Source organism: Otolemur garnettii, unplaced genomic scaffold, assembly GCF_000181295.1.
Source record: "Otolemur garnettii isolate 467f Iridium unplaced genomic scaffold, OtoGar3 scaffold00315, whole genome shotgun sequence".
NCBI classification, from domain to species: Eukaryota; Metazoa; Chordata; class Mammalia; order Primates; family Galagidae; genus Otolemur; species Otolemur garnettii.
This window is the reverse complement of record NW_003852710.1, coordinates 408,203-424,753: the sequence shown is the minus strand read 5'-3', so window position 1 is coordinate 424,753 and position 16,551 is coordinate 408,203. Positions and strand designations below refer to the sequence as shown.

The 16,551-nt window shown below is 36.7% G+C and overlaps 1 protein-coding gene and 1 pseudogene across 1 annotated transcript in view; one reads left to right on the top strand and one right to left on the bottom strand.

Moving 5' to 3' along the window:
* ZFAND4 (zinc finger AN1-type containing 4) overlaps positions 1–16,551 on the top strand; it is a 75,530-nt gene that overhangs the window by 40,325 nt on the left and 18,654 nt on the right. Inside the window, exons 4-6 of the mRNA XM_023509031.1 lie at positions 1,148–1,215; positions 5,510–5,696; positions 10,066–10,213. Of these exons, the coding sequence (XP_023364799.1) occupies positions 1,148–1,215; positions 5,510–5,696; positions 10,066–10,213 (403 nt within the window). The remainder of the gene's footprint in view (positions 1–1,147; positions 1,216–5,509; positions 5,697–10,065; positions 10,214–16,551) is intronic.
* On the bottom strand, positions 14,948–15,087 carry LOC111722686 (annotated as a pseudogene).

The following is a 16,551-nucleotide window of genomic DNA, read 5'->3' as shown; positions in this document are numbered from 1 at the left end:
AAAAAAATCTTACTGTCTTTTCCCTTTCTTTGTTCTTTCTTCAGATATTGACCTATTCCTACTCGGCTTATTCCTTTTCTTTCCATTTTCTCAGGGGTTTGGATTAAGAAAGAATTGTTCTCTACCTAGTCTTTGATTTCTCATTAAGCCCTCTCTTTTGCTACTAAGCCATGTTCTGTGTACCAATGATTGCAGATACACTTTCTGAGTTTTTGGTGAAGGAGCTAAGAAAATTTCACTCCAAAATATGTTTCTTTGGTGTAAAGATTATTTTGGATTAAAGGCTATTCGTAATTGGGAAACTCTGAAGAAAGACTTTTGTCTATCTACCTACATAAAATCTTAAAGGGCTGCTAGACTCCTAATCACATGCTAACAGACTGGCCCTAAGGTCATTTGAAGCTGGATACCTGTCTCTCAGGTTAATTTACTAATCAATCGGTTTCCCTCCTCAGCAACCACTTGCTGCAGGTAGACTTTCCAGTTTCTATCCCCACTCCCTTCTAGAAGGCATCTTTAAAAGCCACTGAAACTTTGGGAAATCATTCTTGTGCTTCCCCCCCATGTGTATGATATTTTGAAATAAACCTTTCTCTACTATAATTGTGAGCTGATCTTTTCAGTGAACCAACCTGGGGGGAAAGGGCAAATTGCCCTGAGACTCCCCTTCCTTGTCTTTCTTTTTCCTGTCACATAATTCATCACACTCTTTTGTTAAGAAAAGAGGGAAAGAGTGAGAGGCAATTTGGAATAGCTGAAAGAGCACCAAAAATCAGAAGACCTTGTAGTTTTGCCATTTTTCTGTGTTCTGTTTTATTAAACAGATATGCTGTTTTTTAACACTTTGGGTCTTGGGCAAGCTTCTTTTCTTCTCTGGGCCTCCTGTGCTTACATGGGAAGTGAAAAGGCTAAACCACATGATGACAGGGGGCCTTTCTAGTACTTTTATTCTGAGATTTCACATCAGATTTAAGGCTTATGAGAACTTTTTTTGTTATTTATACAAGTAAGTACATTAACATATTTATTCACATTGTGGTATCTTTGTATTTCAGAGAAATGGGCATTATGACTGATAAACCAGTATAGATTTAACATTGAATGTGTTTTGATGATTATGGTTTATTTTTGTGTTAACTATCCACAGCATTTCAGAAGGTTGTACCTTGAAGCTGGTATTGGCTATGCGTGGTGGGCCTATAAATACTAGACGAGGTAGGCATATATACATTTGACAATAACATTTGACAATAACATTCATAAGTTAGCATGTATGTAGCCTCAGGTTTTATTTCCATTCCCCTTCTGCTTTTAGGCCTTAGAAGAATCACGTTTGTTTCTCTAGGTATTGTTGTTTAAACATATGTGTAGAGGTTAGAATTTTAAAATGTATTCTAGAAAATCTAATGATTCCTGTTTCAATCTAGGGAGATTTAAAAGTAAACCTTACCAGCATAGGGAAGGGAAATAAATCGAATGACTTAATATAAATATTGTATTGTTTTATGATATTACTGTGGGCCTATTAAATCCTTTCTCAGAATTTGAGTGGTCTCTGAAATCCGTTCATTCATTGAACAAATAAATATTGAACATCTACTAAATGATTGGTGCAGTGTTCAAGTGCCATATACATGGGAAAGAAAGTCTGCTTCATGACACTGCCTACAATAAATGCGTAAAGAATTAATGTAATTTAAGTTGGTTGGTAAGTGCTACACAGGAAATAGACAGGGTAACCATGATCATGTCTATCGAAGTAGAATAGCAGGAAGGGTCCTCAGAGAAGATTACATGAATGGAGATTTGACTGACCAGAAGGTTCTAAGGACAGGAAGAGGCGGGAGTATTCACATTGGTCTCTGATTCAGGTATGTGACATGAATCCCTACAAAGTGGAGGTGACTACTCATAGCAGTCCTGCCCTGTGGACCTCATGGGGGAAGGCCTTCAGATTTGTTTGAGCCTTCCCCAACAGGAAAACTGAAGTAACCCGTTGCTGGCTTACTTCCACATGCCAAATTATATCTCTGTGTTTCATAATTTTGGCTAGAAAATAGGATTATTACCATTTTTTTCTTAGCTACCTCAGGAGGATTTAGTGAGATATGTTACTTTGGGTGTTGAACTGTTTGCATAGATTAGAGAAAATGTTTAAGTAATGATGTTAGACCTGATTAACATTGCTGGTATCAGGAATTTTTTATTAATTGGATTTGTGAAATTGGCCTGTGTGATGTAGGGTAATGTTTATAGTAATGACTCTGTAAGAACCCTAAGTGTTTACTGGGCCATTATGTTAAGATAGAATTATGTAGTATTAATGCCATGTGAATTCTTTTGTATAATATTGTTGAAAGTTGGTTATTTGTGTGTAATATTGTCTTTAAACCAAAGTGTTTAATCAGAGCACTTACTTTTCTTATTAGAACTACATTTTTTTTTTTTTTTTGAGACAGAATCTTACTCTGTCACCCTGGGTAGAGTGCCATAGCATCATCATAGCTTATAGCAACTTCAGACTCCTAGGTTCAAGCAATCCTCCTGCCTCAGCCTCCCTAGTAGCTGGCACTATAGGCACCCCCCACAATGCCTGGCTAATTTTTCTATTTTAGTAGACGTGGGGTCTCATTGTTGCTCAGGCTGGTCTTAAACTTTTGAACTCAAGCAATCCATCTGCCTTGGCCTCCCAAAGTGCTGAGATTATAGGTGTGAACCACACCCAGCCCAATTATTTTATGTTTATCAGGAGTATAAGTGCTATAGATTCTGAAGTAAGTATATGTGGGTGTTTTACTTTTCTTTCTTTAAAGGAAAATGAAAGGCATCACTACCCTCTGGTAGTTGCTTAGTAGTAAATACTTTGTAATAATGATTTCTGATAGCTTTCTATGGGAAAGCTTGTTTGTGAACTGAAAATCGGCAGCCAGAACTTGTCTGTTTTTAGTATTTTAAATTAAATTTTTAATAAATTTGTCTTTATTGAATTAACTTTTTTAAAATCAAAAGGTTACTATTGCCCACCTTATGTCATTGGAAAATTTGTGAAAAAATCTGAACCTAGATTTACGACTTCTCAGTATTATTTTAGAGAAGTTATATTTTTTACCAATTTAGTCTTATTATTTCAAAATTGTGGTTTAGAAAGCACTTTTGTTGTGTGAGTTCCAGCAATATTTAGTTTTTAAAATTGCTTTCAAAATAACCATTTTTCAAAATAACATAGAAAAGAAACTTTATTTCCTAAAACTAAATTATATCCTAAATTTTATATGCATTATTTTATTATAGCTGATAAAATCTCAGTGGTTTTTTTGTTATGAAAATAAGTATCTTGGTGCAAAAATATGGTTAGATAGAATGAATTTGATACCACAACAAAGTGGATATAATCAACAGTAAGTTAGGGTATGCTTTAAAATAACTTATAGAGTAGAATTGGAATGTTCCTAACACAAAGAAGCGATAAATGCCTGAGGTGCTGGGCACCCCAGTTACCCTGATTTGATTAATTCACATGTATGCCTGTATTGAAACATCACATGTGCTCTATAAAGATATACAACTACTCTTTACTCACAATAATTAAATATTAAAAAAAATGTAAAAAAGACGTTTACACATAACATATGTGCACAGGCAACCTCAGTATTTCCCTAAAAAAGAAACCCTTGTCTAGTTTAGGGTGGCTGTAGTAATGGTAGTAACAATACCTAAAAAAATCAGTATCATAATTTTGATTTCTTATTAATGTAGTGTGGAATGTGAAGCATTAACTTGAAAAGGGCAAGAACTTGTTTGAAAAGTGTCTCTTATTACTTTTTGTGCCTATGAAAGTTAAAACTTCCAAATAATTATTTTCATAAAATAATCTCAATATTTTATATTATATTTCTAAGATTTTTACTTTTATTTTACTTTTTTGAGATAGAGTCTCACTATGTCATCCTTGGCATCACAGCTCACAGCAACCTCTAATTCTTGGGCTTAGCTGATTCTCTTGCCTCAGCCTCCCAAGTAGCTGGGACTATAGGCGCCCGCCACAACACCCAGCTATTTTTTTGTTGCAGTTGTCGTTGTTTAGCGGGCCCAGGCTGGGTTCAAACCTGTCTCCCTTGGTGTATATAGCCCGTGTCCTACCCACTGAGCTACGGGCGCCGCGGATTTTTATGTTTTAGTAGTGTGTTATTGAATTTAGGATAGTAACATCTTTGACATTTTTACTTTATTACTTTAAGCTATTGCTGCAACTTCTTTTTACAAGGTAGTATAGCCCTGTGATTATGTTAATAAATGAAATTTATGCAGCTTGGGAAATTGTTGCTTCTTTTAGGGGAGAATAAAAGTTTCTACAGCTTGACATGAAACTGTCTTTGGGAAAGAACTTTTTTTTCCTACCCGGAACTGTTGCTTAAATCCCCCCAAGTCTGAGGTTCAGGGGCTTCTGGAATATTCACCCTACGAGCCAGCAATCTTTTTAGAATCATTCCCACCTTAGGGTGGCTGTTGTGCATTATAGGAGGTTTTATGATGGTAAAATATGTAAACCCAAGGACATCTCTGGGGCCACTAAAGCCTACCAGTAGTGGGGAATTCGGTTCCAGTTAGTCCATGTGCCTCTCTGTGTGTACTTACTGGACATGTAAATACATACCAGGACAATTGGGGTAATGGGAAGATGCTTTTAAGAAGCAGCGTATTGACCATTTCACACATTTTAGTACACTAAGGAGCCCCCTTGTGTTCGAGTTACTGTGTACTTTTAATTAGCTTCACATCAAAGAATAGTTCTAAGAAGAAGCAGTCTTTATATAAAACTAGAAAGCAAAAGAAAGGCTCCCAATTCTATGTGTGTTTATTTTTTAATCTAAAGTAAGTAGGATTTACTTTACTTTTAATTATTGATTGTTAGAACCAGTATTTGAAAATACAGGAAGCAGAAGGTATATAAGGAAAATAATCCTAGAAGCTGGGCATAGCTCATTCCTGTAATCCTAGTATTCTGGGAGGCTAAGGTGGGAGGGTTGCCTAAGATCAATAGTTCAAGACCAGCAAGAGTAAGACCCAGTCTCTACTAAAACAGAAAAAATTAGCCGGGCACTGTGGTGGGTGCCTCTTCTACTAGGGAGGCTGACACAGGAGGTTTGCTTGAGCCAAGGAGCCAAGGAGTTTGAGGTTGCTATGAGCTAGGCTGATGCCATGGCTCTCTAGCCTGGGGCAAGAGTGAGACTCTGTCTCAAAAAAAAAAAAAAAAAAAGAAGAAAAGAAAAGAATCATAGATGATAATGTCATAGAATCAGTAAATATACAGATTCTAGTGGCCCAGGGGAAAAAATCCCTTAAGTTTTGGTTAAGCCCTGTCTTTGAACATAGCAACATAATAATGCTATATTAACTATGAAAAAAGGTCAGAGACTTATTTGAAGAATTACATGTATTCATCCTGTTTCTGTCCCAAGATAAAATCTGATATAAATTGAAAGCTATATATCAATTTTTCCATTTGTAGTTATTATGGAAGATCCACTTAAGGAAATGGCTGAATACCTGGATTCCACTCGTGATGAGGTCTGGGAGAAGTCCTCCTGCAACAAACAAGTAACATTTTTGGTATATCGAGAAGGCGATCAATTGAATTTCTTTCGTGTAATAGATAGGGGAGATGGCACTTTAACACCATTATCTGAATCTTTAAGGTAAATTGGTTTTCATTTGCGTATTTCACTTAGAAATAGAGAACATCATATGATATGCCTCAACCTTTTACGTTACCTTGTGATGTCAAAATAATCTTAGTATATTAACCACACTGACTAAATTTCTTGCCTCTCTTTCTTACCCCACCCTCCCATCTGAAATTATCCTTCATGTGATTTATATGACAGGTAACTTCTAAAATAAGTTTCTTTGCAGAACAGGATTTTTTCATTAAAGAAAAATTTGTTTCAGGCTGGGCGTGGTGGCTCAAACCTGTAATCCTAGTGCTTTTGGAGGCCAAGGTGGGTGGATCACTTGAGCTCACGTGTTTGAGACCATCCTAGCAAGAGTGTGACATCTGTCTCTACTAAAAATGAAAAACTGAGGCAGGAGGATTGCTTGAGCCCAAGAGTTTGAGGTTGCTGTGAGCTGTGATGCCATGGCACTTTAGCAAGGACAACAAAGTGAGATGCTCTAAAAAAAATTTTGTTTCTGTTACTTTATGAAATCTTAGGATGCCTGTTAGATTGTAGAGTCTTGTTATGATATTGTATTATTAATGCACCTTGGTGTAATAGAAAGAAATACACCTAAAATTGGTATCTTTCTTCTAAATTTAACTCACTCCTTAAAGGTGGATAAATCTCCTTATCTCCGTGGTCTTGTTTTCCTACTTTATAAAAAGGGGGATAAATTATAATATTACTTCTATCATCAGAAGGAAAAATCCTAGACATGTAGCTGGGCAATAGAAAAATTAGAGAATTGGACATGGTGACCTCTAAGTTTCTGTGCATTTTGACTTAATATGATTCTTTATCTTCTTTCATTTTAAGACATTAAATATTTACTGAACTTTTAGTGCTGGTCACTAAGCAAGGCATTGGTGTGTTACTATGATATAATGTTGGTAATTGTTACAAGAAGATATCCAGATCTCTAGGAAAACAGATGAGAAGGCCTTCATCTTGCCTGAAAGGTGGCGAGTTAGAAACAGTCTCTGAGCAGTAAAGCTTAAAAGAGGAGTGGAGTTTGCCAAGCTGACAAAGAGGGGAAAGGTGTTTTTGGTAATGGAAGTTAACCACACAAAATAAAAAGCTAGTGGTAAAACCATTCAAAGAAAAACCAACTTGTTACTTGGAGAACAGTTCCTGTGGCTCAGAAGTCTAGGCCTACTCCATCTCTAAGAAGAAACAGGAAGAGCTGGGGATTCGTATGATTCACTTGGATATGTAATGCAGCATCAGTCTTTTCTAGATTCAGATCTTTGTTTTTTTTCTTTTTTACTTTTTACAGGTTGTTTTTCTGAGGAATTTAGTCTCAGATCTTTTGGTGGATCAAACAATGTTACTGTGTTTTAAGTAGAAAGAAATATTGCAAGACTTAATGGTAAATTATCTGTGAACATCATGTGAGGTCTTGGTTTGGGGATGAACACAGTTCTTGTTGAAATAAATACTACATTCACCTATCTCTTACACTTTAAGCATATTATTACATTAAAAGATTTAGAGAAAGTTATATACAGCATTCAAGAAAATATTAGCATATAAATATATTTTTAGATTACGTTTATTAAATTACAGTGTTATCTTAGCCTAGTTACATTTTCTCATCTAAAAATATATGTGATTGGCTTCTAACTGATCTCATGAATCTCTCCTTTGAGAGATAAATCACAATAATGTTCCTTGAAGAAAACTAAGTGAATTTAAAAGGGTTTTATATTCTAAAATGCACCCACTGAAATATTTGCATGATTGTTCCTTTTTACACTTACATTCCATGGGAGAATTGGTCTTCTCATGACAGTAAGGTTGAGCAGAAACTTCATTTTATTTTCAATAAATGTGCTTCAAGTTAAAATGCCACTGGTTGACCAGAGAAGTATTTAAAGTTTAAATATTGCAAGGTAACTAAGAATAGAGTATACTTGAGTCAGTCCTTCTAACTCCACAGGGTAAAATTACAAAAATCTTTATGCAACTCACCTTTTCAGGTGCTGTTCAGTTGACCTCAAGACAAAAGCCTGCACATACTATGAGTTCTGTCACTCATGTGGGTGCACAAGCACAACACAGTAAAGCCTGTTACTTGGTGCATAGGAGGCAACAGGAGGAAGAATCAGCTTTGGAACTAGGCAGATGGGGGATATGAATCTTAGGTCCATCATCGCTTTTGGGTCTTGAGTCAAATCACGCAACCTCTCTTAATTGCAAGTTTCTTCATTTATAAAATGAAATACAATATTTACCTTATGTAGTTTTGTGAGGATTAGGAGTAATGGTTGGAAAGAACCTAGGAGAAGAGGCATCTAAATGCCTGTATGGGAGACAGTTTTGTTACTTTAGGGTTGTAGTTGTCAATTATCATAGGTAAGCATCTACAGTAGGTAGCAGTGACAGTCCTGAGTCAAACACTGCAGACTGAACTAGTTACGGAGACCACTTCCTTCGGTCTTCCTTCTGATACCTTTGCCAATTTCAAAATTTCATTTCACCATAAAAGTTTGGGAATGGGGCTGTCTACTCTCTTTTCTGCCCTTATTTGGTGGTAGTATATACTAAAGTAGTATTGTGGATGTGCTTTATTAAAGCTCTCCTAAATAATTTCCTTTTTTTTTGAGACAGAGCCTCAAGCTATCCCCCTGGGTAGAGTGCTGTGGCATCACAGCTCACAGCAACCTCCAACTCCTGGGCTCAAGTGAGTCTCCTGCCTCAGCCTCCCAAGTAGCTGGGACCACAGGTGCCTGCCACAACACCCAGCTATATTATTTTGGTTGCAGCCGGTATTGTTTTGGTGGACCCGGGCTGGATTTGAACCTGCCATTTTAGGTGTATGTGGTTGGCACCTTAGCCACTTGAGCCACAGGTGCTGAGCCGATTTCCATTTTTTATAACCACACAGAACAGGAAATTTTATTAACCCTCATAGATTACACATTTTAGTTTACCTACAAGAAAATCAGACACAGTGACTAATATGTATGCTTTTCTTTTAATTTATTTTTTAAAACATTTTTTAAATTTATTTTTTATTTCAAATTAATATGAGGGTACAATTTTTAGGTTACATTGTTTTCACTTCCAGGGTCAAGTTCCATTTGTAAAAGAGTCCCTCACCCAGGGGGTGTGTTATACACCCTCAAAGGGTGCACATTAGGTGAGATCCTGCCTCATGCCCTCCCTCCTTCTGCCAGTTGTCTCCCTGCCCCATTTCTTTCTACCCCCGAACTAGACTATGACTAATATGTATTCTTATTCTGCTCTAGTTAACGTTTTAGGCTGGGTGTGGTGGCTCACATCTGTAATCCCAGCACTTTGGGAGGCCAAGGCGGGAGGATCGCTTGAGGCCAAGAGTTCAAGACCAGCCTGGGTAACAAGGCGAGACCCCGTCTCTACAAAACACAAAATAAAGTTTTAATCATTTTCCACATATGCTGAGCTTGTGTTTTTTTTCAAATCCTAACCATTCTAATATTCCCACTATTGAAAAGATAAATGGATCTTCAATATGCTTGTATTCAGCATATCAAACAATTGGATAGGTGCTAAGCACTGTGCCATGTGTAAACACTGGGAATTTGATAAAGCCAAATATCTGCTTTCTATTTGCTTACATATGGGGGAACAAGGGGGACAGATAGACATATAAGTAAGTGTAAATATGAAGATAAAGTTATATGTCATCATATTATGTGATCAAAGAAGAGGGGTTCCATATATTATTGTCATGATGGGTTGATCAGTAATTGAAATGTTTAACATAATTTGTTTCATGACGTGACTGGGTATCTTTTTCCATGTTACAATCTATTCTGTTCTAGGTGGTTACATTTTCAAACACACTTAGAAAAATTTTGTTACCCTAATGTTTAAAAATTTATTTTTGTTCTGTAAGAACAGAAAATGCTCTGATGATACTTGTTTATGAATTATTTTGTTTGGTAAGAATCCCCGTAGGATAAATAAAAATCTGTACTTCTTTTCTGTGCCAATGTTTATATTGATTTTAATTCATGGAAATTTTTGCACAATCATCAGCATTAGTCAATAAAATGAAATTAGAACATTCTTGTGGAAATGATATAGCAGGTGCCAAAAGATCTTCATTCATGATACACTGAATTTAGAGAGGTTCAGCTATACTAGATTTCAGTAACACTAGATTGTGATATTAATTCCCATTTAATTTTTTTCTTGTAAGAAGTACATGTATTGAAATATATTTTCTTTGCATTTATATCGACAAAAGAGATTTGGTGTTTTATCATCAGCAACATGTATCGATTGCTGTAGTCTATAGAGTATTTTTAGTCTGCTAAGCAGACATCGAGCCGATTTCAAGTAGTTATCATTTCCTTTGCAGTGGTGGCTCTGTGTATAATTTATATACGGATGAGGATGAAGAAATTGAGCCTTCTCCTTCTGGGCAGCAGATAATTGAAAATTCAATAACTATGAACAAGATGAAGCTACTGAAGGCTAAGATGGAGAACATGAATCTCAGCAAAAAGGTGAAGCTGTTGGCACTTGGCCAGGCTTTTCGCTAGCCTGTCCCTGAGGGCACACAGTCTGTTGGTAATTGTGAAAAAAATTATTGATAAAGTATTATTTGTCTCAATATTCTGGCCTCAGTTATTTACCAAAATATTAAAAGTGATAAAATGTTTTTTTTTTAGGCCAGCAATACATCTAAAGGGATTATACTGCTCTTGAAACAATTTGTGATTTTAAAAATTTCATTACTCTGGAGCTAAGAAAGATAATAAAAGATAGATTAATCTTAATCTTGGCAAAAATTACTTTTTGAAATGATATGTTAACGTTTACTTATTATGAATAAAAATATCTACTGTATTGTACTTTAGAAGATAAATCAGTTTTCTAAAGTAATTAAACCCATCAGCACTGAGTTTTCCCACCTTTTTACCAGTATTTGGCTTAGTCCTCTTTTTTTATTTTTGCCGTTCTGATTGGTGTGTAGTGGCATCACCCTGTGGTTTTAATTTGCATTTCTATGGTGACCATGACAGCTGAGCATCTTTCATATGTTTATTGAGCATTCTGTTATCCTTTTTAAAAATTATTTCAGGTAATGTGAGGGTACAAACAACTAGGTTACAATGTTTGCATTTGTTAGGTGCTGGGAGCTGTGTCCTGCACCCAAGAGGTGTGCCATATACCCCTGATATTGTGCACATTAAGTGGAGGACACCCTCCCTCGCCCCCACCCTCACTTCCCCTCCCCCCAACTTGAATTGAGTTGAGTTTTTCTCACATGTGGGCATGTATTAGATCATCTGCTGGCTTCATATTAGTATTAAGAACATTGGATATTTGTTTTACCATTCTTGTGATACTTTACTGAGAAGAATGTGCTTCAGCTCCATCCAGGTTAATACAAAAATGTAAAGTCTCCGTCTTTTTTACGACTGAATAGTATTCCATGGTATACATATACTACAGTTTATTATCCTATTCCTGATTTGGTGGACATTTAGGTTGTTTACACATTTTGGTGATTGTAAATTGGCCTGTAATAAACAATCTAATGCATATGTCCTTATGATAATACAATAATGTGATTTTTTCCTTCTGGGTAGGTGCCTAGTAATAGGATTGCAGTATTAAATGGAAGGTCTATTTTGAGTTCTTTGAGGATTCTCTATACTTCTTTCCAAAGAGGCTGTATTAGTTTGCAGTCCTACCAACAGTGTAACGAAGCGTTCCCTTCTCTCTCTATCCTTGCCAACATCTGCAGCTTTGGGACTTTGTGATGTGGGCTATTCCCCTTGGGGTTAGGTCAGTGGTTCTCAACCTGTGGGTCGCGACCCCTTTGGGGGGTCTCCTACATATCAGATATTTACATTACAATTCATAACAGTAGCAAAATTATAGTTATGAAGTAGCAGTGAAAATAATTTTATGGTTGGGGGTCACCACAACATGAGGAACTGTATTAAAGGGTCACAGCATTAGGAAGGTTGAGAACCACTGGGTTAGGTGATATCACAGGGTGTTTTTTTTTGTTTGTTTGTTTGTTTTTGAGACAGAGCCTCAAGCTATCCCCCTGGGTAGAGTACCATGGCTTCGCAGCTCACAGCAACCTCCAGCTCCTGGGCTCAAGCGAGTCTCCTGCCTCAGCCTCCCAAGTAGCTGGGACCACAGGCGCCCGCCACAACGCCCGGCTATTTTTTGGTTGCAGCCATCGTTGTTGTTTGGCGGGTCTGGCTGGATTCAAACCTGCCACCTTAGGTGTATGTGGCTGGCGCCTTAGCCACTTGAGCCACAGGTGCTGAACCACGCAGAGTGGTTTTGATTTGCATTTCTCTGATGGTTAGGGACAATGAGCATTTTTTCATATGTTTGTTAGTCATTTGTCTGTCTTCCTCAGAGAAGGTTCTGTTCATGTCTTTTATTCAGTGATAGATGGAATTGTTTGTTCTTTTTTTGTTAGAGTTCTCTATAGATTCTAATTATCGAACCTTTGTCAGATTTATAACATTCAAATATCTTTTTTCATTCTAAAGGTTGTATTTCTTCATTCTAAAGGTTTTGATTTGATTGTTGTGATAGATATCCTTTTTTGTAAAACACCTGTTTAAATCTTTTGGCCTTTTTTCTATTGGGTTGTGTGCTTTTTGTTATGGATTTTTTTTTGGCATTCCTTATATATTCTGGATGTAATTTCTTTGTCTCATGCATCTGTATCACCACTCTGTTGCTTTTCTTCTTACTCCTATTTATGGCTCCCCCCTTTTCCATGTGTAATAAAATTCACAAATATTTTATGTGCCACTTGGTGAATTTTTACATTTGTGTAACTCATGTAGACACAGCCCAAATTAAACTTAAACTTTCACTACTGAAGTTTCCCTCATAATCTTTCCCATTCAACACCTACCTTTCCCCGCTCCTGTAAATAACTACTGTTCTTGCATCTGTTACCAGAAATAAATTTTACCTATTTTGGAAATTTATATAAATAGAATCATAAGGAATATACTCTTCTTCTTTTGGTCTGGATTTTTGTGCTTAATTTATTTTTGATCCATCTGTGTTCAGAAATGTTTTCCATCTGAAAGCTTTCTGATAATTTTTTTCTTTCTTTTTTGGGGACAGAGTTTTGTAGAGTGTGGTGGCATCACAGCTCACAGCAACCTCCAACTCTTGGGCTTAAGCGATTCTCTTGCCTTAGCCTCCTGAGTAGCTGGGACTACAGGTGCCTGCCACAACAGCCCAGCTGTTTTTTGGTTGCAGTTGTCATTGTCATTTAGCAGGCCCAGGCTGGGCTCAAACCCGCCAGCCTCAGTGTATGTGGCCAGTGCCCTAACTCACTGAGCTATGGGCGCTGAGCTATAGTTATTCTTTCTTTCTTTTTTGGGGGAAGAGACAGAGTTCTACTATGTCACCCTTGGTAGAGTGTTGTGGCATCACAGCTCACAGCAACCGCCAATTCTTGGGCTTAAGCAGTTCTCTTGCCTCAGACTCCCAAGTAGTTGGGGACTACAGGTGCCTGCCACAACGCCAGGCTATTTTTTGTTGTAGTTGTCATTGTTGTTTTAGCCAGCCCAGGCCGGGTTTGAACCTACCAGCCTCCGTGTATGTGGCTGGTGCCGTAACCACTGTGCTATGGGTGCCAAGCCCACAGTTATTCTTATTTTCTTTTTTAATTTATTTTTTATTTTTTAATGTATTTTTTGGGGGGGGTGTTGGGGCTGGGTTTGAACCTGCCACCTCCGGCATATGGGGCTGGTGCCCTACTCCTTTGAGCCACAGGCACCACCCACAGCAGTTATTATTTCTTATTGATGTCCAGCAGTGTGCAACCTGTAGGCTGTGGGCCACATGCAGATTATTTGAGGACTATTTTGCCTTTCTGTGGTGTAAGATACCAAGAAAAGTATGCATGACCTTTCTTCTTGCTACTCAGCTTCTATTAGTGTTTGTATGTGTAATGTGTGGCCCCAGACAACTCTTCCTCTAAGGTGCAGCAGAGAAAAAAGATGGACACCCCTGCTACCATTGCACGGTGTGATTTCAGTTTGTTTCTCTCTTCTCCTTTTGATAGACATTTGGTTGTTCCTAGCTTTTGGCTTTTATCAGCAAGTCTTATACATCCTTTGATGGACATATACTCTCTTTTCTTTGGGGCATATACCTAGCAATGGACTTGCAGAGTTGTAGGAAAGATGCATTTTTAACTGTAGTGGTTATGGCAAACAATTTTACAAAGCTTTGGAACCAATTTATACTCCCATCAATAACATAAGATTTATAGGTTTGTGCTGCATCCTTGCTAACACTGCCATTGCTTTTCATTTAACCATTCTCTTGGCTATGTAGTAGTTTTCATTTCTATTGCTCTAGTGAGGGATAATGTTGACTTTTCACATGCTTGTTAGCCATTAAGAAACTATCTTTTGTGAAGTGCCTGCTCAGATCTTTTGTTCATTTGTAAATGAATTATCTTTGGATTACCTGCCTTTTGTCAATTGATTTGTTGGTATGTTTATATACTTCGGATACAAATTCTTTGTTAAATGTGTGATTTGCAGGTATTCTAACGCTAGGCATCTTGCTCTCTCACGTTTTTATTCTTTCAGTGAATGTGTTTAACTTTAATGTATTCTAATTTATCAGATTTGCTTTTATGATACATTACTTTTATAACATTTTAATGAAATTTTTTGCTACCACACGTCTTAAAGCTTTATGGTTATTCCTTTCTCATCCATCTGAATTTTTTTAAATGTAATATAAAGTTAAAGAGCTTTTTCTTTTTCCTGTGGAGAACAATTGACCTACCTCTATTAAAGAAAAAAATCCTTTCTCTACAGTCCTAAATGTTTATGCACATGCACTTCAAAATATGCAAAGTAAAAACTACAAAGAAAAATATGCAAATACATTATTTCAATAATTTCAGCACCCCCACTCTTAAAAATAGATAGTACAAATAAAAAATCAGGAAGGATATTAGAAGACTTGAACAATGCTATCAACCTACTTAACCCAATTGACAGTTACAGACTGTTCTACCCAACAAGAGAATACACACATTTCTTTTTAAGTACATGCAGAACATTTACAAGATAAAACATATTGTGTGCCACGAAACAAGTTCCAATAAATTTTTTAAATTTTGCAATATTTTATTAGGCAATTTTTCAAACATACAGCTCAGTTAAAAGTGATCACCCATACACCTACCACATACTTGTTATAATTTTTTTTTCTTTTTCTTCACATGTAGAGAATTTGTTTATAGGGAAGCCACAAGTTTTATCCCCCTCATCACAACCCCAGATTCCTATTGGGTGTGTTATAAATATTCCAACAAATTTTAAAAGAATCAAGTAATTCAAAAAATGTTCTTTGATTACAATGAAATAAAATTGGAAATCAGTAACAGAAAGACGTATGGAAAGCTTTTCTGAAATTAAAAAATAGCATACCTCTTAGTAACTGATAGGTCAAGAAGAAAACCAAGGCTCAGCGCCTGTGGTTCAAGTGGCTAAGGCGCCAGCCACATACACCTAAGGTGGTGAGTTCGAATCCAGCCTGGGCCCGCCAAGCAACAATGATGGCTGCAACCAAAAAATAGCCAGGTGTTGTGGCAGGCACCTGTGGTCCCAGATACTTGGGAGGCGGAGGCAGGAGACTTGCTTGAGCTCAGGCATTAGAGGTTGCTGTGAGCTGTGATGCCACAGCACTCTACCCCGGGGGACAGCTTGAGGCTCTGTCTCAAAAAAAAAAAAAAAGAAGAAGAAGAAAACCAAAAGGAAATTAAAAAGTGTTTTACACTGAATAAAAATATATTGATAATGTGATGAATTGATGTTTTAAAAATTTGAAATTATTCTTGCATTCTTGGAATGAATTACTCTAGCTTTTGATATGTTTTTCTTTTTCATTAGATTTAGTTTGCTAATACTTTTTTAGGATGTTTGTTCATGAGAGAAATTGGTCTGTAAATTTATTTTCTTTCCAACATTAGTAAAGTTGAGGAAAATTTACAGGGAACATTTGTTTATCTATCACTTACATTCTATTAATATATGTATATATATATCTTTTTTGTTTTCTTTCTTTCTTTCTTTTTTTTTTTTTTTTTTTTTGAGACAGGTTCCTGTCCTGTCACTTGGGATAGAATATAGTGGCATAATTATAGCTCACTATAATTCCTGGACTCCAGTTCTGATATTATCTCCTTCATTACAATGATCCCAGATTCCTGGGCTCCAGTGATCTTCCCACTACAGCCTTCAACCTACCAAGTATTTGGTACTACAGGCACGTGCTACCATACCTGGTTAATTTTTTTTTTTAATTTTTTGCCTGTTGCCCAGGCTCATTTATTTTTATTTTTATTTTTAATTTTGATAAATACATATAACATAAAATTTATCATCTAACTATGTTTAAGTGTACACATAGTTCAGTAGTGTTAAGTAGACTTACAGTGCTATGCAACCAATCACCAGAACCTTTTTATCTTACAAAACTGAAACTCTATATTCATTAAAAAATACTTCCTATTTACCACTTCCTGCAGCCTCTGAGAACCACCCTTCTACTTTCTGTTTCTATGAATTTGACAATTCTAGATAGTTCATATTAGTGGAAAAATACAGCATTTGTTTTTTATGACTAGTTTATTTCACTTAGCATAATTTCCTCGAGGTTCATCCATGTCATAGCATATGTCAGAATTTTCTTTCCTTTTTTTTTTGAGACAGAACCTCAAGCTGTCCCCCTGGGTAGAGTTCTGTGGCATCACAGCTCACAGAAACCTCCAACTCCTGGGCTCAAGCAAGTCTCCTGCCTGCGCCTCCCAAGTAGCTGGGAC